Consider the following 24988-nt stretch of genomic DNA (forward strand, 5'->3'; position numbering starts at 1 on the left):
ATTAGTGAATGCAGAGTCAGCATTGTTCTGAATTCTGTCCACTACCAGAAAATCCTTGGCTTCAAAGTGGCTTCAAAGTTTCTCCATCCATCCATCCATCTATCCATCCATCTTCTTCCGCTTTATCCGGGGCCGGGTCACGGGGGCAGCAGCCTAGCAGGGAAGCCCAGACTTCCCTCTTCCCAGCCACCTCCTCCAGCTTATCCGGGGGAACACCAAGGCGTTCCCAGGCCAGCCAAGAGATATAAGCTTTCCAGCGTGTCCTGGGTCTGCCCTGGGGCCTCCTCCCAGTGGGACATGCCCGGAACACCTCACCCAGGAGGCGCCCAGGAGGCATCCTTGTCAGATGCCTGAACCACCTCAGCTGGCTCCTTTCGATGTAGAGGAGCAGCGGCTCTACTCTGAGCCCCTCCCGGATGGCTGAACTTCTCACCCTATCTCTAAGGGAGAGGCCAGCCACCCTTCGAAGAAAGCTCATTTACACCGCTTGTTTCCGCGATCTCGTTCTCGTCATTACCCACAGCTCGTGGCCATAGGTGAGGGTAGGGACGTAGATCGACCGGTAAATTGAGAGCTTCGCTTTTACACTCAGCTCTTTCTTCACCATGACAGACCGGTGCAGCGTCCACATCACTGCGGCCGCAGCACCAGTTCGTCTGTCGATCTCCAGCTCACTTCTCCTATCACTCGCGAACAAGACCCCAAGATACTTGAACTCCTCCACTTGGGGCAGGAACTCATCCCCAACCCGGAGTGGGCACTCCACCTTTTTCCGGCTGAGAACCATGGCCTCAGATTTGGAGGTGCTGATCCTCATTCCCGCTGCTTCACACTCGACACTAATAACTGCTGTCATATCGAGTGAAAAAAATACAACATGCTTTTTTTACATAAATATTGGTACAATAAGTGGTGTAAAGTGTGTAATATAAAGTATTGAATGAATGTGTTTGAATGGGTGAGTGCAGCTTATAGTGTAAAATGACTGAATTGCCAGTAAGTGTAGAAAAGTTCCGTATATAAATATCAGTGCCATAATATTTAGACACAGTCGTGTAAATCTGATGTAGAAACCTGGTTTGGATATAGGGCTGGGACAACGCGTCGACGTAATCGATTACGTCGACGCAAAAAATACGTCGACGTAAAAAAATCTGCGTCGATGCGTCGTCACTTTCAAAAAAAGACATGGCAGCAGCGAGTAGCGGAATCATGAGTGAGGCAGTTGCAGTCAACTTAAATCACTCCACCCGAACACGCAGTTCTACAGTATGGGGATATTTTAACAGAAAAGGAAGTGATTCAGTCATTTGCCGACTTTGTAAGGTGGAAATAGCCTATCATAAAAGCACGACGGCTATGCACCAGCACCTGAAACGACTGCATCCAGGAGCAGCTTCTGCAAAGGACAAACCACCGTAAGTTTTCAACTTTTTTACTAACGCTAGTTTTTACCCGTTAATTCATCCAGACCCCCCCACGTAGACGTACACTCACTCATAGACACAGAGATAAACACCCAACCTCCGTAAATGCAAAACTCATTTAAGCTGCTGAGCAGTAACATATAGCAGTTGCTGTTGTTATTGTTTTTTTGGTTTGTGGCCCATGCTGGCGAAATGAGTCTGAATGCACGCAGGCTGATTATCAGAATCGGCGAAAGACAAAAATGTGAGACAGCGAATTGGCCGCAGGAGAAATGTTAACAAGGATAATGCACCACCTGCTAAACGTAGCCGTCGTGGACACTGTTACAACATTGTTAAAGTGCTTGCAAAAGCAAAATGACAATGAACTCTTGATTTGTCAAATTTAATGTGTTTCATCCTATTTGAACGCTGTTTTTATACATAATGCTTCTCCAGCTTGATCTTATAGGTCAAAGTTATGCCATCTAATGACTAGAAAGCAGTGCACCAGTAAAGGTGCCATCAGCCCTGGGTGTTTAAACGTTATCTTTTCCAGCCATCATGATTACTGCATATCATATGTTCAACATTGGGGATTATCATTAACCTCTTACTGTTATGCTATGAAAGCACATGGCATAACAGTATGTGTGTATATATCTATCTCAACCAGATCCTTATCAAATTATTTTGATATTATGCTTTCCATATGATTATTTTGTAATTATTCGAATTCATCTGTTTGCTGTGTGTGATTTATGATTTCAGGAATAAACAGAAAAGTCTGGAGGACTACTGTCAGAGAAGAAGTACACCATGCACCCCCCAGGGGGTGGCTGTACTTACTGAGAGCGTCTTAGCTATGATTTTAAAAGACAAGAGACCACTTGCTGTGGGTGAGGGATTGAAAGAAATGCTGACCACTTTCCAGCCAGGTTACACTCTGCCGTCTAAGCGTCATTTTACAAGCATGATGGAGAGAAAGTATGAAACTTCAGTGGAGAAACTAAGGAATGAACTAAAAAAAAAAGCCTCCAAAACATCCAAAATCTCCCTTACCACTGATGCTTGGACAAGTCTGGTCACAGAGTCCTACTTAGGGGTAATTTCATTATTTGTTCAAAGACGCCATTTCTGCTGTTTGTATATTATTAATTTTTTGCTATGATTTCCTTTGTTATATTTGTTTTGCAAAACATTTAATTTTTTGTTTAAAACAGAAGATTGTAGTACAATGTTATTGTGGATTTTGTTTTGTGAATGAAGAGCACTTTTTGGCAGAAAGCAAAGTGAATGTTACATTTTGTTTGTTTAAAGACACCATTGTTGCTATTTATTTGAAATGTTTTGTTAACTTTTCCTTAATTTTATATATGTTTGCACATTTCATTTCTTGTTAAATGCTATCTCTATTGTATTGATTGTACGACCTCTACAACTTTATTTTGAATTTTTTTTTATTAAAAGGTCTTCAAATGAATAAATTTGTGTTTTTCATTTATATACATAAATTAGTAAATGTGAAATTGCTATACAAGTCAAATAATGGGGGAAAAAATCGTTAATCGAATCGAAATCGAATCGGATTGAAAAATGAATCGTTACATTAATCGATGCATCGAAAAATTAATCGCTAGATTCATCGATTAGGAAAATAATCATTTTGCCCAGCCCTATTTGGATAATTTACTTCTATGCATCTCTGAGTCTTTGGACGTGTTGGTTACTTTCACAGTAAGTTTTATAGACTTTTAGATATCATCACTGTAAAAAGCATAAAACTTAAAACACCTTGGAAAGTAATTAAACTTTGCAAACATAAATTCCCGTATGAAAAATTTGCAAGAGAAAAATGTGGTGTACATTTCTCTCTGGTTTAGGGTGGGTCATGTGTCCAGGGTCAGTTTTGATAATATGCACATCACTGGAGCCCCCCTCTCCCTCTCCCTTTTGCACCTGTCCAATGCTAAATAATCTCTAAATATTTATTTTTTCCATCCTTCTGGTTCTGCAAAGATGTGTAATCCCATGCAGAGTGCATTTGTGTGTTAGCTACGTGGCTGGGTTTATCCGAGAGCTTTGAGTGGAATCCAAAGAACAAGCTGTGGCACATTGCTCACATAAAGCAGCCAGTTCCTGTTCATGTTCTCAAACTGGCTGATTATGTCAGAACCACTTTGGCAGAGATTTATAGTCTGAATTTTCTGAGTGTCTCCTCCTCTGTGAGCAGACGTAACAGGTGAGTTGTTGTGTTGACAGATAATGATTGGAGAGGCCATCCTGTTTTGCTGTCTGTCTCGGAGAAAGCTCGGCGGTGGCGGTGAGGCTAACATCAACGCAGCTGGCTGCAACTTCAATTCCTTCATACGCAGAGCCGTCCGATTTGTTGGTAGGTTGATTTTTTTAAACTGCACACTTACTCATGTCACATAAAGGCAGTCCATGGTAGCCAGTTAAGAATTCTAGTACCTTTGTGGTGACACTTTTTTCCTTATGGGAGCTCAAAATGGGAATTTTACAAGACTCCCCAATTTATTCATATACATGCCGTTTTTTTATTCTATGCCATCAAGTGCTTTATAATTATTTTACGCACACTCTCGATACATTGGGAGGTGCCCAAGGGTACTTGGGCATTCCGAGTGGAGCAGCAAGGAATCAAACCATCAAACCTCTGATTAGCAGACCTGCTCTACCCTCTCTGAGCCACAGCCACCTCTATGTGTGCATTTTATCTGCTAACAGTAAAATTACTATTATCTCAATGGATTCATGCTTTTCGTTTTGGTTTTGCTTTATTAGCATTGGATATTAAAACTGATTCAGTCTCTAAAGACGATGCATTCATCCACAGTGCTAAACCAAAATCATATAATTCCAGCATTACCCAAAAGTAACAAACACAAACTTTGTTTTTAAACCATTTTTGGTTTGGTCATTACTACATGGTAAATCATCCAAATGGTAAATCATCCAAATGCATCCACTTTATAAATTAGCACATCATCCACATTGCAGTGTCACACTATTTGCTTCACTTAATAAATCCGGCCTGTCATGGTCCTGGGCCATGTTGGCCCAGTGTTCTTAGTTTTCTTGTATGTTTGTATTTTGTTCCCTGTTTAGGTTCTGTTTCCTGAGTTGCCCTGTTGTGTTGTTCCCTGAGTGCTTTCCCTTTGTGACTCTCACCCCCTGTGTGCCCCTCTGTGTATTCATGAGCCCTCGTCCCCTTTCGTGTTTATTCCGTGTCTCCCCTGCCCGTTATGTTGGTGTTCTCCCCGTGCTCTCTCTCCTCCTGTCTGAACCTCTGTACTTCCTGTTTCACCTCTACCGTCAGTGTTGTGTTCACTCCTGCCATGTCCCGTGATTATTATCAGTGTCACCTGTGTTCCCCGTGTGCTCCCACTTCCCTCGTTAACCCTCTGTGTATTTATGTCTGCGTCTCCCTCAGTTCTGTGTCGCGTTTTCCCTCATGTTGTGTGTGTTCTTCCCTGTGTTTCTTGGCGAGCTTTGTATTTAGTTTTCCCAGTTTAGTTTTGTATTTCCTACGTTCTGCCTCTCCAGCATTAAAGCTGTAATTTTTGAGTTCATCCCCGTGTCTGTGAGTTTTGCATTTTGGGTCCTCCTCGTGCCTGCCACACAGCGATCCATGACACGGCCACATAAATACTCTCTCACTCACACAAAGAAAATATAATACATAATACAACACTTCACGGTAATTTTATGGCAAAGTTGTTTGTCGACTGCAGCCTCAATTGTGTAGTTAATTTATTATTCATCGTCATTTTACCCTCCTTCATTTTTGCTATTATTAATTGTTGGACAATTCGTGCGGCGTTGAGAGCAACCATTGAAAAACTGAGCTGAGTTAAACTGGACTGGATTGTGAAGTGATCCAGCGTCAGACTATACCGCGATACATTATTTTGTCTAAATAATACAACCATACAATTTAAACTAAACATTGTAAAATCTGATATTCTCACTCTTTTTCCTCTTGGTAAGCACATATCTCACCATCTATCCTCAGGAGTTCATGCGTTCGGTCTTTGTGCCACGGCCCTCATCACAGACGTCCTCCAACTGATGACTGGATACCCAACACCATATTTCCTAACTGTGTGTAAACCCAATTACACCACCCTAAATGTCAGCTGTGAACAGAACCCATACATAATGGAAGATATTTGCTCAGGGAGTGACCCTGCAGCAATCAACCAGGGCAGGTAAGGAAAGAAAAAACACTCGATATGCTCCACTTTACACTGAAAGACTTGGATTCTGAACACTTTCACGCAAACGACACACAAATTAAGAGTGGATCAGTTTTGTAGTCAAGAAAAATCATTTAACGTGATTCTTTGTGATGCTTTATATCACTAGCTATAAAGTACATTAGCACTCTTAGAGGGGAATATAAGACAATTGTCTTATAAAACAGAGAAAAAAAGGCTTTTTCTTTTTAATATTATTATGAAGTATATCACATAAAGAACAGAGCAGGGATAGATTGGAAAACTTACAGACAAGACAGAGTTGGTAAGAAAAATAATACCAGCAGGACTGTGAATGTGTGCAGTGAATGTGAGGGTGTTAATTTTATTCAGTCCAGGTTTAATGCAAATTAGGAGAGAATTATGACAATAATAATAATTATAGTTCAAGCCAAACATCACCACCAATAATCCCAATCAATAACTACGACCAACAATGACAATAATAACAGTGTCAATCCCAAAATGACTTACTTACCTGGATGACTGAGCATGCATCAAGACAGATAATGACAACAAATTACAACAATAATACCGTTATAAGAAAATTATAGGGAATAACTCAATTGCATGCATCATCAATTCTGCAAAAGTATGCTGGAAGGATGATGACGCTTCTTCAGAAGCTGGACAATGATGCCAGGAAAAGCACGAAGCAACTAAGTAGGTCATTAGAAGAAGAAACAAACTACTGGAGAGAGGAAGATGATCAGGGAGCCAGAAAGAGCCAGAAAGAGACATTCTCTCGTTAAAGAGAATGAGGGAAGGAAAACAGCCTAATTACACACCAGGGAGGGAGAGAGTGTATGAAACAAGTGAATTCAAACACATGACATTAATGAAAACAGGAAAAAAGAACAAAGGGGAAAACACAGATAAGTCAAATGAAAATTCAGTTTGGATTTCATTTCTGCTGCGCTAATAGCAACACAGGCAAAGTCACCACTCTGAAAGACTTTTGTCATTTGGCTCTTTTACATCAACAATGTGGACTTGTGATTTAAATCAAAGGATTTAACACAAGTTTTGCACAAATTGTTTAGATGTATCGCCATTTCAATACATGTCACATATTCCAAAATCAAATGTTCAAAGTAAAGCTTTTAAATATGGATTGTTTTTTAGATCTGGATAAAACACCTTTAGAGTCAATGGCCTGTATTTGTGTAGCACTTTTACTAGCCCTAAGGACCCCATGGCACTTTACACATCCAGTCATCCACCCATCAGTGATGGCAGCTACATTGTAGTAGCTGACCACCACCAGTAGGCACCGGGTGAAGTGTCTTGCCCAAGGACACAACGACCGAGACTGTCCAAGCCGGGGCTCGAACCGGCAACCTTCCGATTACAAGGCGACCTCCCAACACTTGAGCCACGATCGCCCCACCAATGACCACCTTAAATGACCAGCTACAAATATCACACGATACTGTGTTTCCTGTGATTTATCTTCATGCTTGTTTGAATTATGATCAGGTGAATGACTTTCTTTGCCTTAAGAAACTCTTGAGCTGTTTTTGCAATATGAATAAGACTGAAACTGAGAAGAAAGTACGAGCCTGTACACTTCACAACTCATTCTGCTACTTCTATCAGCAGTCACATCAGCAAGAAACATTACTGAAACAGTTCCACCTTGTACCATACATGCCCATGCAATAATGCTGTGATATACTTCAGATCATGAGTGTTCTTTTCCATCTCTATACCTTTCTCTTACCATCCTTCTAGTACAAGTTAATCTTGATTTCCCCTACCCAAAGATTTTTCTTGACTGAGTAGGTCATGTTGTGTGGTCATCATGGTCTTTTGGTGTTGCTGAGTTGGCCGGTGCATTCTTTTTTTTTAACAATGTACCATGTTCTGCCTTTTAGAAGTTACGCTGGATTATACAGTTTTGCACACTGCACTAGAGCTCCCTCTTGTGGCTGATGTGTAATATTGTTTTAAGTGCTTTGGAAAAAGAAAAATAGAGGAAGTCCATCCAAGATGGCTGAACGTAATGCCGAAATATTAAAGTTTTAACCTGATATGGACCTTAAAATATTGTTGCTTTGGACGATATTTGTCTGTAAGAATGAGTGATGATAAAATAATAAAAAAAAATTTGTTTTGTTTAAAAATGGTATGATAATTTGTAAGTTTAGGTGAGATCAACACCAAGGTACCTGTAGCTGTCCACAGTCTCAATGTACCTTGTATGTTCAGTGGTTGCAGTGGAAGATGTTTGTGCCTGTGGAAGTCTACCACCAGCTCCTTGGTTTTTCTAGTGTTGATCTGGAGGTAGTTCTGCTGACACCAGTCCACAAGGCCATGGGTCAGTTTTCATCAGTGATGAGGCCAACTATTGCAGAGTCATCAGAGAACTTCTGCAGGAAGCACTGGGTGGAGTTGTGAGAGAAGTCTGCAGTGTAGATGGTGAAGAGGAACGGAGCCAGAACCGTTCCCTGTGGGGCCCCGTACTGCAGACGACCCTGTCCGACACACAGCCCTGAGTTCTCACATACTGTGAGCGGTCAGTGAGGTAGTGAAAGGTTGTGAAAACTGCATTCCCCAGAATCCTTTGCAGTAGAGATGGAATGTACTCAGGTTTAGCTAGAAAATGAAAAGTTTTTGGGAAGCCATTATATATCTTGCTCTGATGTCAGGTTTTTGTGTTGTACACCCTTTTTTTGAAGTCTCATATGAAGATTATTGTTCCTGTCCATTTACTTGGCTAAGTGCATTTGCTACAACAGAATCCACCATTCCATACTTGGTATCCGTAGCCAGTCTTGGTAATGATCTGGCTGAGTTTGTTCGCCACTTCCCAATCCTCCTGATGAAGGCCCTTCCTGTTGATCTTGTACAGTTCAAGGCATTACAGGATCCATGTGTGAGGCACTGAGTCATAGGCTTTGTTGTAGTCTATTCATGCAGCGCGCAGGTTGGCCAGTCTGGTCTCACAGTCTCAAGTGACTGCCCTGTCTACACTTGTACTGTATTGACTCTGTGTTTAATCATTACAAGACAAAAAATTAGATTAGATACAACCTCCTCTTTTTGGAATCTGTACATGCTTATTCCAATATAAGTAAGACAAGACATTGTAATTCACATGCTTAAAATGGATGGAACCTGGACTTTTCTGGTCATGATTTCCGATACCATACTTATCCATACCCATAGAAAAAGTGCTTGTGTTAATAGGTGAATGAGGCAAGTTCTGTAAAGCTTTGAGTGCTCCGGTGCTTTGGAGTAAAAGAAGCATGTTTCACTTCGCATTACCTCAGTAAGGCGATGTGAAAATGAACAAATATCATCTTAGGCTGACTTAAATGTGCTTTGTTCCCCTTTTATTAAAACACAGAAAAACACGTCACACAAAAATATTGCAAAAGGAAACAGTTGCCTTATATGCATAAAGTATATAAAGTCAAAACGCACATCTCACTTAAAAATTAAGATAGCCAAATGTAAACAAATCAACTTGTTAGAGTCCTAAATGATCACCTTTAAAGTGCTAATAACATCATGTACAGTGAGACAAGCATGGAGAACAGCACTGACTGGGAGAGGCTTTGAACAGACGACATACTCAGTTCAATTCAACATGTACGACTTTAAGAATGCACAATGCACTCTTTACTGTAACATAAGTAATACCACACAAATTCATTATTACCATTTGCATAATGTGCTTCTTCTGCAATAAATAATTTCAACTTGTTCTAGAATATATTTCACCTTCACAACCTGCAATGAAATTGTTGACATATTTTTTTATTAAATACTTTTTAATTCAATCTAATTAATAATAACTTCTGTTGTTGCAGGATGTGGTAATAATCTTCCCTGTGGTATCAAAAATGGTATTCTGTATCAAGTATTTTCCTAGACATTGGCATGAAGTTTAAATATCTAGTAATGTGACAACTAGAGATGGACCGATCCGATATTACGTATCGGTATCGGTCCGATACTGACCTAAATTACTGGATCGGATATTGGATAAAAATAAAAAATGTAATCCGATCCATTAAATATCACGAAAGCACCTCGCAAAACTTGCAACACGCCGTAACTCACCTCAGAACGTTAGCACGTCGGAGCAGTATGCATCACGTGATAGAGCGGCTGTGGCATGCGGGACCTGTCGGTGGTCTGGATAGCATGTGGAGCTTCGCTAGCAACCCGGCATTTCATCTCCGACAAAGTTATCCCGAGAGAAGTAAAGCAAGTGTGTAAGTCCATCTCTGAATGTTTGTAAAGCATTCCCACGTTAAGCTTAACAAGCGACTGCCTCTCGCTCTCCGGCTGCTACTTCAATCATGAAACTGATCAATGATCAGCTGATCGGCTTTTCTGTCGTGAGTCCGTCTCTCTTGTTTGTTTTTGGTCCACTTTGCACCAGAAAGAGGAAACCAGCGGCTGAACAACAGCAGCACGTTTAAGCTTGATAAGCTGTTGTTAGAATTTATTTAATATTACTTTCTACACCAGGATCTTTTTCTACGTAGCTGACGGCTGGTAACTGTGCAGGGGCGGATCTAGCAAAGTTTAGCCAGGGGGGCCGATAGGGCATTAACTGGGAAAAGGGGGCACAAAGACATACTTTTCTTTCTTATTCTCATTTAAAATGTCGAGCTTTTAATAAATAATTATCTGACACCCAAAGTTTTAATTTGATGTAAAAGGAATAGAAGTCAATTACTGTATATAGTGACTATTAAGTCTAATATATATACCCTAGTAAGCTATAGTACTTTTTCCTTTGGGAAGGTACCATCTGTGCAGTCTGCAATTTTGTTGAAGAAAGATGTTGAATCTATTTAATATTTCTTGAAAAATAATTGATTTCTGTGCATTTTTTTGTCACACTGCATCAAATTAAGGTTGATTACGTCGATTAAGCATCATGAGGTGGAGCGTGAGGGGTGGTTCCCTATTTTTTATTTATTTATTTTTGTTGTTGCTGGGAGTTGGAACCCTATTAGTTAGGTTGCTTAATATTTACGCTAAGTACTCTTTAAAATACCAGAATAGGGAGGATGGTGTAGGTCTAAGTTTATTAGATTGATCAGTATTGCTGAACTATGAAATTTATTTTTTTTGCATACAGGTATAACAGAATAGCTTTAGTGTAGTTGTTGTTTTAAACTTGAGTATGAAGTTATACAAAATGCAGCAAGATATTTAAAAAAAAAAAGTTTTGTTGATTAAAAAACACTATATCGGATTCATATCGGTATCGGCAGATATCCAAATTTATGATATTGGTATCGGTATCGGACATAAAAAAGTGGTATCGTGCCATCTCTAGTGACAACCATAGTCCTTTAAGATGCAGCTATAAAAAAATAGAAGTATTTTAGATGTTAGGAGGGGTATCACTGCATAAATGGATTGGTTCTTATAAAGTGCTTTTCTACTCCACCTGAGTACTTTTTGCCTCATTCACCCATTCATGCAAGCACTTTTTTCTATGCAAGATTTATACTCTGATGGATGCACCAGAGAACAACTTGTAGTTATTTTCTTGGCCAAATACATTTGGTATGCAGACTGGAGCATGCAGGGATTGAACTACCAACCACTAACCTTCTAATAAGGCAGACGACCTGCTCTGCCTCCTGAGCTATAGACACCACATAGCAGTGGGAGGCCTCACATTACAAGGGCGCACAGTCTCGTCACATCTGCTTTGTAGAACTGAACAATAAACACAAACGTTTTTCCTTTTGCTCCCTACATTTTACATAAATATATATTTTCTACTCCTTACATTTTCAAAACAGGCTCACTACTTCTTACTGACCAGTTGGTATAGAAGAGAATAACTCCCCCCAAAATGCAGCATTTATGTCATGAGAACTGCCCTGAGCAGTAATGACAAGAAAAATGATATCCTAGTCATTATACAAGAAGGGAAAAAAAACAATTTAAATTGGAAAACCAACTGGAAAAATCAATTTGTCATCAACATGATTACAATTACCAGTAATCAAGTAACTTGAACAAATACTTGTTTGTACAAAAGATGTACAAAAAAAACAACCACACAATTTCTAGGATGTTGTGTGTTTTCAACGGGTACTTTATTTTCAGATGCCATGGTTTTCTTCGTATATGTCCCCTAAGGCTGAAGTATCATTTTCTGATTGTTAATTAGAAAGAAAATACAAAAGCTGAAGCAGAAGAGACAAGTTTCTCTGAAGAGATGGTGAATAGACAGATTTTACAGAATGAACATTACAAACATTTAACCTCTCTAATATTGATCACCACCTGCACTCATGTATATATCATGTATATATCTATCCACTTAGCACTTTTAATTCTTATTCTTATTTTTATATTTTTATGACAGTATGTTTGCACTGAAGCACCGCAGCAATTTCCTAATGTTGTAAACCTGCTCAACATTTGGCAATAAAACCCTTTCTGATTCTGATTGTATCTGACAGAATTTCTTTTAAAGCAGCACAACTGTGTGTATGTGCTGTATGTGTTGTTCTAAGTTTACAACTGGACTTCCTCCCCCTCTGAGAGAGACAGTGGTCTGTTCCTTCCTGCATGTGTTCCAAGAGCCAAAGAGGTGCTTTTTGGACGCTACTACTACGACTGGTTTAAAGGAGGCTTCAAATGATTATTGCACTCCAGCTTTAAATATTATGCATGTCTTTTGTATTATTTATTACGTTTTGTATTGAAACCTCAGTTTTAAACTGACATACATTGTAACACTTGTGTTACAATGAGATTATTGCAGGTATAATTATAATGGTTATGTCAGCACTAGAGTTGACCCACTTCTAGTGCTGACATAAGCTGTGCTATCTGTTTTCAAACCCTTAATGCAATTTGCATGACACCACAGATGTTGCAACTGTGCAACTATGTTTCCATAAATGCACCAACACTTACCAATGTGCACATATGCAGAGTCAGGAGTTAGCATGAGGCTTTAATATCAGGAGCTGTCATAAGTAGGTCATGGATGGAGCAGAGTGAGAAACAAAGCTACAGATTCACTTTCCTTCTGTAGCACTCTGCAGTTTATAACGCTAGCTTAATTTGGTTCTGCTTTGTTTATATAGGCCAGTTTACAACAATAGTAGCCTTAGGCAAGCCTTGTCTCTATGCTTGTATGTGTTTCATTAGTAAACATATGACTGCAATGTTGCAGAGCACCAGTGTTGGGGAGTAACGGAATACATGTACCGCCGTTACGTATTTAAAATACAAAATATGAGTAACTGTATTCCGTTACAGTTACCGTTTAAAAAGGTGGTATTCAGAATACAGTTACTTTGTTGAAATAAATGGATTACACTGCGGTACTTTCCTGTTTCATTTTGTCGCGGGTCAGGACTGTTTGGGTTTGTTTGACTGTTGTTCTGTTGTTCTAGGCAGAGTTACGGTTGCCATGGTTACAGGGCGACGCTCTCTCTCTCTCTCTCTGTGACTGTGTGTTTCCTGGGTGAGAGAGCGCCTTTTCGTCGTTGTTGTTGTTGTTGTTGTTGTGCTAAGCTAACAGGCAGAATGCTACAAGCATAGCTCTAAAGAATGTAGCATCATGGGCAGTGTAGTCCGTGCTGCAGGGAGAATGGACTGCCATACACGTTATGGGTCTGTGAGCGCGAGGAGGGAGAAAAAGGGGAGTGGAAAGGTACGAGCTGTCATCGAGGAAAAACGGGAGCTGGAAGCATGTAAATATAATAATAACCACTGCAGCCAAGAAGAGTGCCTGACGAGCCCAGCTGTAAGTAAGCTATTAAGACTCGACTGTACACCGTGTTCGTGTTTTCCTCCGAAACAATAAGTTCCGTTGGAGCAGCCTTTCAACGCGTCTCTCTGTCAAGAAAAGTTGACCCACACAACAAAGTAAAGCTAGTTTTCGGCTACGAGCCAACAGGGACCCCGCCGTATTAGTCAGAGGTGTCACGGTCCTGGGTCTCCTGACCCAGCGTCTTAGTTCTTTGTGATTTTTGTATTATTGTACTTGGTGTGAGTTTCTATGGTTTCTTGTTTCGATCCCTTGCCCTTCATGTTTCTCTATGTCCCCTCTGTTCTGTGTAAGTCTGTGTCTGCATGTTTGGGTTCCCCTCTGTGTCTCTCGGTTCTTAGTCCTCTGCCTTATGGTTTATGTCTCTGTGTTTCTTAGTTGCTGTCTCCACTGTGTCAAGTTCGCGTCTCTGTGTGATACTTCCTGTTTTACTTTGAAGGTCCGTGTCTTATGTGAATGTGTCCTGCTTTGCTTGTCTCGTCAGTTCTAATTTCCCCCAGCTGTGCTCTCCTTCTGTGTCTCATTCTCCTCGTTACTTCCCAGTGTATTTAGTCCCTGTGTTTCTCTGAGTCAGTGTTGCGTCGCACCCTCAACAAGCTGTGTGTGTTTTCCCTCCGTGTTACCAGTGTTTTTGTTTCCAGCTCAGTATTTCTGCTTCAGTGTTTTAGTCCACCAGCGTTTTTGTTTGTCTTTTGGTGAGTTTAGTTAGTAAGAGGTTTTACAGCAATAAAGCTGCACTTTAAGTTGAACTTCTGTGTCTGAGTCCTGCATTTTGGATCCACCACTCCTGCTTACCCACCTGCCACACAGCCAACCATGACAAGAGGTCCCTTTACTACAGTTCGGAGTCGCGGACCTTCAGTAATAGTAATAAATCACACAGCAATAGTACATTCACGTTGTTGTAAAAAGCATGATAATATATTATGTAATCCTAAGTATTCAGAATACGTTACTGTCATTGAGTAACGTAACGGAATACGTTACAGAATACATTTTGGAGCATGTATTCTGTAATCTGTAATGGAATACATTTTAAAAGTAACCTTCCCAACACTGCAGAGCACATGAAATGAGGTTCAGTTTTGGTTCAGTCATTTAGTCCCTAAGATAGTGTGTAGGATTTTGTTTTTGATATCTCAGGCCAGTTGTGTTTCTTTTTACCTCCTGCTCTCCTGCTGAGGTGAATCTTGGATGAATTTGTTTTTGTTCTTTTGTCTCTTGCAGGAAATCCTTCCCATCACAGCATGCTACTCTGGCATCCTTTGCTGCCGTCTATGTTTCGGTGAGTGATGTTTTGAGCTCGTGCAAATGGTGATCCCCAGTGTTACAGCAGAAGTCCCTCACATCTTCTTAGGATACCGTTGTTTATTTGACTTAACAAAAAAACTTCAATTCAACTTATCTTCTTATTTTTTTATCAGTTACATAACAAACAACTCAACCCTCTGTGAACCAAACAGGCTTTCTTTTCAGTTAAAATGTAAAATGAGTTTTTCTCCTTATGGAATATGTCTGTGAAGGTTCTCAGTCATCCAGGTTATCGTAGTTTAAGGAGCTTGAAAAGAAAAGGATCTGGACAAAGAGTGACCTTGGTCCTTTAGATGCAGATGGACAGTCAAGTCCATCTCGACGGGACAAGACTCAGCTGTCCATCTAAAGGACAAAGGTCACTCTTTTGAGGACGCCATTGTTCACATTTTGGACAGAGAAGACCAATGGTTTGAAAGAAGGGTGAAAGAAGCCATCTATGTCCTCTGTGAGCTACCATCTTTGAACAGAGGCTGGGCTTACGACACCAACTGTCTGCCATCTATAATCCCGTTTTGAGATCCTTCCCTCCGCACACATCCTAGAGCATTTGACCTCAGGAAATCACAAGATGGGGTGGGGCTAGGTTTCACAATGAGCTCACCCAAAACCCTGGCTGATTGTGACCTACACCCGTTTTCACACCTTGGCTCATGTGATTAGGGAGAGGATCATTAGGGGGTCCATGACGTTCATGGGGGGACACTCCCATGGACCTTAAATCTGGGACCCTTTACACCAGTTGCTCTTAGAACTGAAGAAGCTTCTCGGATGAAACAACTTCAAGGAAACTTAAAGAAGTCCAGACACTTTTCTTTCCGAGCTCCTTAGACTCCTCATGGAAGATGCTTTGAGCAGCAAAAGTGAAAATTGTTGTATTTAGACATAGGAAGAATGCACTTATATTGGTGAATGAGACATATTGTACAAAGTGCTGAAATTGTTCAAAATCAATTGTATCAGCTTCAGCTGAGCATAGCTTCAGCTCATTCCTTAGCTGTGCAGTCCATAAATTTGTTTTTATTGTTTGGGGGAAATGGTAGTATTTTGAGACAGACCCACAGTATGCTACCTCCCTAAGCGTATATGACAAAAACCAATAAGCTTAAGGCTATAAATAAAACCAGTATTGTATTTGCTGTATGTTGCAGATGTATTTCAACAGCACTCTGACGGACTCATCCAAGCTACTTAAGCCCCTGCTCGTCTTTTCTTTTATTATGAGTGCCATCATTTGTGGCTTGACCAGGATTATTCAATACAAGAACCATGCAATGGACGTCTACCTGGGCTTTCTACTTGGAGGTGCTGTTGCTGTCTATCTGGTATGGAATTAGATGTGGTTTTTGCCACTATGGGTACAGATGTTCTCATCATAATAAAAGTTTATGTTTGGAGAAACATGTGTTGGCTGCTTTTAAGTTTTCAACCAACTTAATTTAAATCAAGGTTAGATATTTTATCAGGTATGTATGAGATTTAATTGGATTCAAATTGAGTTAGACAATCACCAAAGCCAGTGGGATTTTTTCTCACATCAAAGCACTCGATCAAATAGTCTCATGAAAGACTGGGGCTTTCAATGTAGTATAAAGCATTGAACCGACTAAATTGTTCACAGTGTTATGGGTGGGATTAAGGGACCTGAATCCATCCAGTTCAACAATAGACCCACCCTGAAGGCCCATGAGAAGTATTTTCTGTTTTTCCTTAATTTATACACACACTTGAAATCGCTTGTAATAAAAAGGGTAGTATTACTGTAGTTACAAGGCCCTGCCCAAATTACACTAGGGCTGCCACAAACGATTATTTTGATAGTCGACTAGTCACCGATTATTTTTGCGATTAGTCGACTAATCAGATCATCATCCATTGAACGTAAAAGTACAGCTTATTGCACCAGCAGCATCTGCTCTTATATAACTATCATTAGCTTACAGCTTTAAGTGTTTAAGGTCTGTGCTAACTAAAAATAAAGACAAGATGATAGTTTATTCAATTTTAATGAAATCTGCAGATTGTTTCGGTGAAGTTTAATAAACTCTTGCTATCTAAAATATAACAGGACACCGGAGTAAATTCTCAGCATCTCACACTTCTGATAATCAGCTGTCTGCTTGACGTTTATTCAGCTGTGTAAAAACTATAACTTTAATCTCAGCCAAACCGATTTACTCAGGAACAAATAAAATACTGAAAAAAGCCAAACAATAACATTTTTAAGTTATCTAAGTGACTCATATATATTTAACCTGAGTAGCGAAAGACGGCGGTGGGTTTGAAAACGATTTGCCGGGAGTCTGGTGTTCTCACGGCTCTAGCTAGCCTCGCCCCCGGCTCGCTATCGAGCTAGTGGGTAACAGACGTCTCAGAAAACGTCGGAGCGCTTTTGAAAATATGTGGTGTCTTGATAAACTGAGCAGATATTTGAGGTTTACACAGCTACATTCTCGCCTGAAAATATGTTAAACGTTTATTTTGTGACCCAGAAAGAATAATAAGAGTAATATTAAAACTAAGTAGCTGCCGCCATTGTTGGAAACTGAGCAGGGCTGCGCTATGAATTCTGGGACACAGCTTCTTCTTTTTCGGGGTTTAACGGCAGCTGGCATCCTTGTACATGCAGTGCTGCCATCTTCTGTTTCAGTCCGTTATTACACTCTTAAATCCTGCTACTTATTCCTGCGTCTTTTGTGATCTTACAAAGCTTCAAACGACGCGTCGACTATTAAATCAGTCGTCGACGATTTTGATAGTCGACGTAATCGTGACTAGTCGACTAATAATGGCAGCCCTAATTTACACTAGCCTATCCAAAATCAGAATCCAGGTATCAAGCATGAAATCATATTAATATCATATTAGGTTTTAAGTAAAAGAACCTAGAAGTGTTTCTCTGTTTCTCTGTTGCCAGGGATTGTATGCAGTTGGAAATTTTCAGTCTAGTGAGGAGACCAGCAGCAGTCCTCCTGCACTTGTGCACTGCCCACCTTGCTCCTTGCCACATATTAGCCAGGAAGCTGTCCTCAACCACCTGCAAATGAAAGCTAGCATATCTGGGGAGCCTACCATCCCCATCTCCCATTCTGAGGGTCTGCTTCACCGAGGTCTTCAGCAGCAGAGGCCCGATGGAAGCCTGAAGCGCTCTAGTGCAGATGTGGAAGTGATATCCCCACACAGCCCCCACAGCAAAGATGCCATGATGACCTTTAGTCACACTCTCCCTCGGGTCCACACCCCACAGGCTATGGCAGCATATGAAGAGGCAGCTAGGCGCCATGCTGCCACCCTCCACCATGCCTCCATGGACTCTAGCCGCTCAAAGCAGCTTTTGTCTCAATGGAAAAGTAAGAACAACACTCATAAGTGTTCTCTTCAGGTCCCAGATTCATTCTCCTCGTCTGTAGACTCGTCATCAGGGCCACCCTCCCAGCATCCACACCATCATGGCAGCATGGAGCTCCGATCAAGCTCTGAGCCATCTGCAATGGGTCTGAATGGTGGTTTTGATGCCCATGCATATATGGCCAAACTGGCCACAGGTGCTAGTACCACTTTACCCACTAACTGTAGTGGTATCACTGGAGGAGCTAGGATAAACATGCAGCCTCGACCTGGGTCTTCTCAACTGGTCCACATACCAGAGGAAGGTCATGAAAGTTATGCCATCTCTGACAGGACAGTGGGAGGCAGAGGAGGAAAAGAGGGGATGTCAACAACAAACAGCACTATCCAGGCTACCTGGCAAAGAGCTGCAGAGAAGACTGCAACCTGCAGGACTAATGAAAATGGGCAGAATCTCCAACCTCGAATCATGCAAGTGATTGCTATGTCTAAACAGCAAGGACTTCTACAGACCCATTCCAAAAGCTTAGATGAAAGCAGCATGGCGTGCAACAACACAGGGAGTTTCCAAGGCACTGCTCACTACAGGGCACTTACTGATCAAGACCCCACCAACACCACAGGGCCCAGCTCATTGGGCAGCACATCAGGCAGTATTTCAGGGAGCACTGGTGCAATTGTCAGAGTAGAGGCACACCCCGAAAACAGCAGACCAGTGATCCAAGCTCCATCTACAGATGGAAGCGGAACATGGAGGTGGCGATCCCTGGATCACGGCACTGGAGCTGGTGGAGGTACAGAGACGATTGGTGTAGGGGGAGCATCAAGTGGGTGTTTGAGGCAGTCTTTTGAGCTCAATGATCTGAACAGAGACTCAGAAAGCTCTGACTCAATACGTGAAGGATCTATTGACAGAAAGCGTGCCAATCACATTGTTACTACCACCGCCACCATTAGCACCCCACCCATAATTACAGTTCACACGCAGAAAACTGGGCAGTCAGAGCAGAGGGTTCAACCACAGGGCCTCTCTACTATAAGGGTAACTCCAGGTGATGGAAGCACTTCTGGGTCTGGAGGAGGTGGTGGCGAAGGTGGAGAGAGTGCTTCAGAAACCCCTTCAGTCACCTCAAGTCGAGAGTCCACACTACAAAGAAAAGTCAATAACATCATCCTGATTCCAGAGAGAGCCAACAGCCCAGATAATGCTCGGAATATTTTCTACAAGGGAACATCTATTACTCCTGTTTACAAGGACTAAAATAATAAAAAACTGAGCACTGATGAGATGCAACAATATTTTTAAGGAATCCCCAAATATGATAATAAAATAAAAGAAAGGGTTTTAGTCAGCATGATTTTTGTAAGTGTTTACACTAAAGCACAACCTTTTAAGTGTTGTAGAAATCACTGTGTACTTTTGTGATCACTCCCTATTGTAATGTAGATGCTCTGCCAGTGGAACCTTTTTTATAGTGTTTTGGATAAAAACATCCACAAAAAAGTAGCGCAGAAACAATGAAAGTGTAGCAGACTACTAAAAATACTTGTATCATAGCCGTAAAACCAATGTTTCGTTCTCTGAACTGTAAATACTGTGTATGGTGCTACACCCCCCAAAACAGTTCACGTACTACATGACATAATGTAAAATCCCAATAGATGCAAAATGTAATATTTCATAAAGCGTTAAAGAATGACATGTGAAAGAGAGAACTTTTATATTCTGTCTCTTTTCTGTACAAATTCCACATATTCAACAAAACACTGTTTAAACCATAAGTGTGCTTAGCATTCCTTCTGTAGCTATGACGTCAAATATGCTGTGACTTGCACTGAAATAAGTGTTTACTGTACAACGTATATCGTTAACCCCAATTTTGTCTTTATATCCTCTACCTATATTTGGACCTCCACGTGGGTCCCAGATCTAAGCACAACAAGGCAGCAAAGTGGTGAAATCTTCTTCTTTATACTGAGAGGTAATTAGTAAATTTTTAAAAAGGCAGTGCAATTAACCTCAAGTCTCCTTCCCTACGTGGCAGGCTGATTTAAATTGTCTTTGTAGCTTTTAGTGAAACACTTTAACTTTTTGTTCACAATAAAGTAACAGAATATTCAGCACCTAGAGTTTGGATATAAAAACCATGTCTACAGTCCCTAAATTGCTCACCCATTTCAGCAGGTGGCCCACATGTTAAAAGGCTACAGCCCAGGCCTGGGTTTGAATCTGCTCCAGGTCCCTGCATGTCGTGTCCCTTCTCTCGACTTGCTTTCCTGTCCACTTTCTCCATAATGTCCTAGCAAAACAAGGGGAAAAAAACCTATGCATTTTCAGGCACAGATCTATAGCAGTGTAAAAGCATGTGTTGCACCATAATTTTAATGTCACGTACCCTTTGTTAAAATTTGAATTATAACTTCTGAGGTTATTTTGCATTTAACACATCTAAAAGTAATTTTAATTACAGTCTCGTTAACTGATAGAGACACCTTACAAATCTGGTCTTTAGGTGATGACGTGATGAATCCTGCTTCTGGGCCCAAACTACTCTGAATTTATTAAGGCTCTTGTGTTTTTAACATGTTTTAATGCTTTCTATCTTGTTCTATTTAATCTCAACAAGCCCTTAAAAACAGTCAGTGATCACTGTTGGCCTCTCTCAATTTTTATTACTGCTAATCCTTTTAAAGCTCAGTTTTTAAAACCTTACGATGTAACTACAGCCCAGCCCATGCAGCAGTATATTAATGACTAACCTCGTATTGTGGATGGATTATCTCAGTTGTTCTCCTGGCTGAAGTTTGGTCCGTTTACAGCATCCTGCCATGTGATTACATTTGTTCCTAACCATCAGGAACACTCACGTTAACTTTTATCGAGTGGAAAAAAGTTAGCGTTCATCCTCCAGATTCACTGTGTTTATGCTATGCTAATGTAGCTGTGTCGCTAGTGATCATGTAGCACATCATTATATACCAGCTAGCCCAACTTCAATAACAATGTTTCCTCTAAGCTGCGCACATGCGCAATTGCGCACTGCTGGCATGTCTCTGCGCACAGAAAATCTGCGTTGCACACAAAAAAAATCTAACCTGAATTGAAATTAAAATTAATACTTTAACAATTCTGTTTTGCAGTGTGAGTCAGTGACTGGCTGCTCCCGTATGGGATTAGAACGATGCCACCTTATCCCGTAGTCCAGCCAATGATGCGATTCACATTCGTATATACACAGCTAATCAACGTGGTTGACAGGCTATGACAGCGTCCTTATGTGCCGGTGTTTTAGCAAAGCAGCTGATGTGGAGTGAAGCCATGTTAATGACAACGTGTACAACCATTGGAGATGTGAGCAGGACAGACGGAACAACTGACAGACAAAGTGTGGACTTTATACCAGTTTTTAAATTGTGTTGATCGGCCGCGTAAAACCAGAGTTTCTTCCTGAATACTGTCGTTGTTTATATTTACTGCGGGAAAAAAGGTTAAAAACAGCGTTTTATAAGGAAAACGCTCGAAAGCCTGTGAGCAAAGACAACAAAAACAAAAGTCTAACATAAATGTAAATGCTGTGCTTTGATTATTTTAATAAACCTTGGATGGATTCGATGCTGGCGTGACCACAGTGCACACGTCTGCTGTTGCTCACAGTGGTCCAAGGGACGCTCTTTGTGTGTTCGCTCAGACACATGAAACATTAGAGGAAACATTGTTCAGTAACCCTACAAACGTCACTGCTGTTTAGTTTTCTGTCTTCATTTATGTTGGAAGTGATAACAGAGCTGCAGGTTTGAATTGTTTCAGAAATCTCTCAGTCAGAACATGCTATATTATGTTTAGGTGGAAGTTAGCGAGCTAACTTCCTGCTAACTTCAAACTCTGTTAAATTTAATAAATTCTGTTTTCATGGATGCCTGGATGTTAAACTTAATTGTTACACCTGGTAGAGCAGCAACACTGATCATTTTATTACAGATGAAAGAATTTAAACAGTTTTTAACTCTCAGTGATGCTGCAGTGTTTGTTTGACGTTGGGGCCTGAAGCAGAGTTTGAGCCCAGGCACGGTTAATGACGTCAGACTTAAAAGACCGGATTATATTGGAGAAACAAAGAAACACACAAAGTAAAAGTTGTATGTACTTTATGTTATGAATGCTCGATCCACATAAGAGCAGATATAGATGAATAAAATGGGTGACAATCTGTGTTTTGCTAAATGACAATCACTTTTGAAGATGTTTTTTTTTTTCCTGGTACCAGACTAGTGATTTTTGGGTTTTTTGTAAATATTGGTGACCAACAACTGGAATATTTACTATGAAAGCATGGAACGTTTCAAGTTAGTCACATTAGATATACAACAGTATACACACACACACACACACACACACACACACACACACACACACACACACACACACACACACACAACAAAGCTACAAAGAAAATTGAATAAAATGTCAAATTTATAGAGCCCCCACAGCAGGATGTCATTCAGGATGTCAGGATTCACTTGTAGCATTGCCCAACAGCCCTATATATATATATATATATATATATATATATATATATATATATATATATATATATATATATATATATATATATATATATATAACCAACCCTCATTTACAGGTGCTATGTGTAACAAATTTCAAAGAAAATTGTAATACCTCAGCATAATTATCACGATGAAAATAAAAAATGTGATTTTACATGACTAAGCGTGTAAAATGTGTGGACCAATCTTTCCACGAATGCAAGAGCAGCATCATGTTCGCTGCAAATTTATTTTGTGCCATTGAGCAATTTATTTCTATCAAAACTAATCCAGGTACTTTTCTTTAATACTCTATACTGTGTAGAAGCCAGTGTATGCACATTCTCTCAATAATTGTATTTTATGGTGATTCTGAAATCTCTCCCATTATCACGGTTATTGTGACTGTTGATTAAAAACAAACAGAGATCTGCTTAGAAGTTTCCACTTTGGTGGACATTCTACCATCTGCTTCAGGGATTACCACCATGACAGGCACCAATTATCTTGCAAATCAGCAAATGAGATGCAGAACATGGTCTGCATAATCTTGGTGTTCCAGCTTCCCTTCGAATACTGTTCTGGTCTGTGGAGTTGAAGATCTACCGGACTGGGGCCTTTGTTGGTCTTGGCCTTGTTTTTTTTTCCTGTCACAGCAGTCAGCTGAATCACTCTTAGTCTGGCCCCTCACCCAGGACCTGGGATTTTGTTCCCCTGCCACAGAAAAAAAAATCCCAGCAACACTGGGATCACTGTGACAAATAAATCCCTATAGCATGGTAAGGTTGCTGTTCATGGAGGGGCATTTCTATCTTTGCTATCACTGTTTGAATGTTACCATTGTACAACCATGGTACGTTCTGGACAGGTTACAAGTCTGTGATGAGGGTGAAAGGTTTCAGTGAAAAGCACAACTGCAGTGCCACTTTTTGCAAATATTTTTCCTGTTGTTTCTTAGCACCAAATCCTGCAAAAAGACAAAACCCTCAACCTCACTGGTTCTCACCAGCCATTGCCATTCAGGCACATCACATATGGTAAATGGGCTGGTTTTATAGAGCGCTTTTCTACTCTATCTGAGCACTCAAAATGCTTTGTACAACTCATTCATTCACCCAATCACGCCCATTCATACAAGCACTTTTCTACGTTTTTAGTGCTGTCTAACTAACATTCACACTCTGATGGATGCATCGGAAAGCAACCTGGGGTTAGTATCTTGAATATTTGGCATGCAGACTGGAGCAGACTAGGATTGAACCACCTAACCACTTAACCACCTAACCCTCCCAACGGTGACTTGCTTTACCACCTGAGCTACAGCCACCCCATATGAACACATGAACACATCTTCAGAACCCATTGGCACCACATAAAAATGACATTTAAATCTTTTTCCATATTTACGGTAAAGTACAACACTTAAGAACACAAACCTTTCCTAAACCGAACCATGTACAACAGAAAAGATTAAGTTCCCAAAATTGAACCACGGTCTGAAAAACCTGTGACTTCCTCCTGCTCAAGGAGTATTTTGCGAGTTTGGAAAAATGGACTGTAATAATAATAATAATAATAATAATAATAATAATAATAATAATAATAATAATACAGGCAGCACGGTGGGTAGCACTGTTGCCGCACAGCAAGAAGGTCCTGAGTTCAATTCCACCATCGGGTCTTTCTGTGTGGAGTTTGCATGTTCTCCCCGTGTTTGCGTGGGTTCTCTCCGGGTACTCCGGCTTCCTCCCACCGTCCAAAGACATGCAGCTTGTGGGGATGGGTTAACTGGATAATCTAAATTGCCACTAGGTGTGAATGTCAGTGCGAATGGTTGTCTGTCCCTGTGTGTTGGCCCTGCAACAGACTGGCGACCTGTCCAGGGTGTACCCCGCTTTCGCCCTATGACAGCTGGGATAGGCTCCAGCGCCCCCCGCGACCCTGAAAAGGATAAGCGGAAGCGAATGGATGGATGGATGGATGGATAATAATACATTTTATTTAAAAGCACCTTTCAAGACACCCAAGGATGCTTAAAAAAGAGGTAAAACACATAGTAGAACAATGAAAAAATGAAGAACAATAAAAAAGAAGATAAAATAAACAATAAGTTCACAGTGAATATGCAGACTTGGACAGCAGATTTGAGTTGAAACTGGGGGAGAGAACCAATGCTTCTTATATCAGGGGGTAGAGAGTTCCACAGCCTGGGAGCAGAGCAGCTGAACGCTCTGCTTCCCATCGTGCTGAGGTGGAAAGAAGGCACAGGAATTTGGAAAGAGGAAGATCAAAGTGAGCGAAGAGGTAGTGCTTAACAGGTCAGAAAG

At 40.7% G+C, this 24988-nt stretch overlaps 1 protein-coding gene across 2 annotated transcripts in view; it reads left to right on the forward strand.

Moving 5' to 3' along the window:
• plppr4b (phospholipid phosphatase related 4b) overlaps window positions 1–22651 on the forward strand; it is a 55197-nt gene extending 32546 nt beyond the window's left edge. For both annotated transcript variants that reach the window (XM_086305332.1, XM_086305333.1), the window contains exons 3-7: window positions 3669–3798; window positions 5443–5638; window positions 14685–14742; window positions 15920–16093; window positions 17686–22651. In XM_086305332.1, the coding sequence (XP_086161458.1) occupies window positions 3669–3798; window positions 5443–5638; window positions 14685–14742; window positions 15920–16093; window positions 17686–19377 (2250 nt within the window). In that variant the 3' untranslated portion in view covers window positions 19378–22651. The remainder of the gene's footprint in view (window positions 1–3668; window positions 3799–5442; window positions 5639–14684; window positions 14743–15919; window positions 16094–17685) is intronic.
• The last annotated feature ends 2337 nt before the right edge of the window (window positions 22652–24988 follow it).

Source organism: Aulonocara sp. 'chitande type north' Nkhata Bay, linkage group LG9 (genome assembly GCF_057382095.1).
Source record: "Aulonocara sp. 'chitande type north' Nkhata Bay isolate Kocher_YH1m ecotype deep benthic linkage group LG9, A_spYH_male_GT1.1, whole genome shotgun sequence".
NCBI lineage: Eukaryota > Metazoa > Chordata > Actinopteri > Cichliformes > Cichlidae > Aulonocara > Aulonocara sp. 'chitande type north' Nkhata Bay.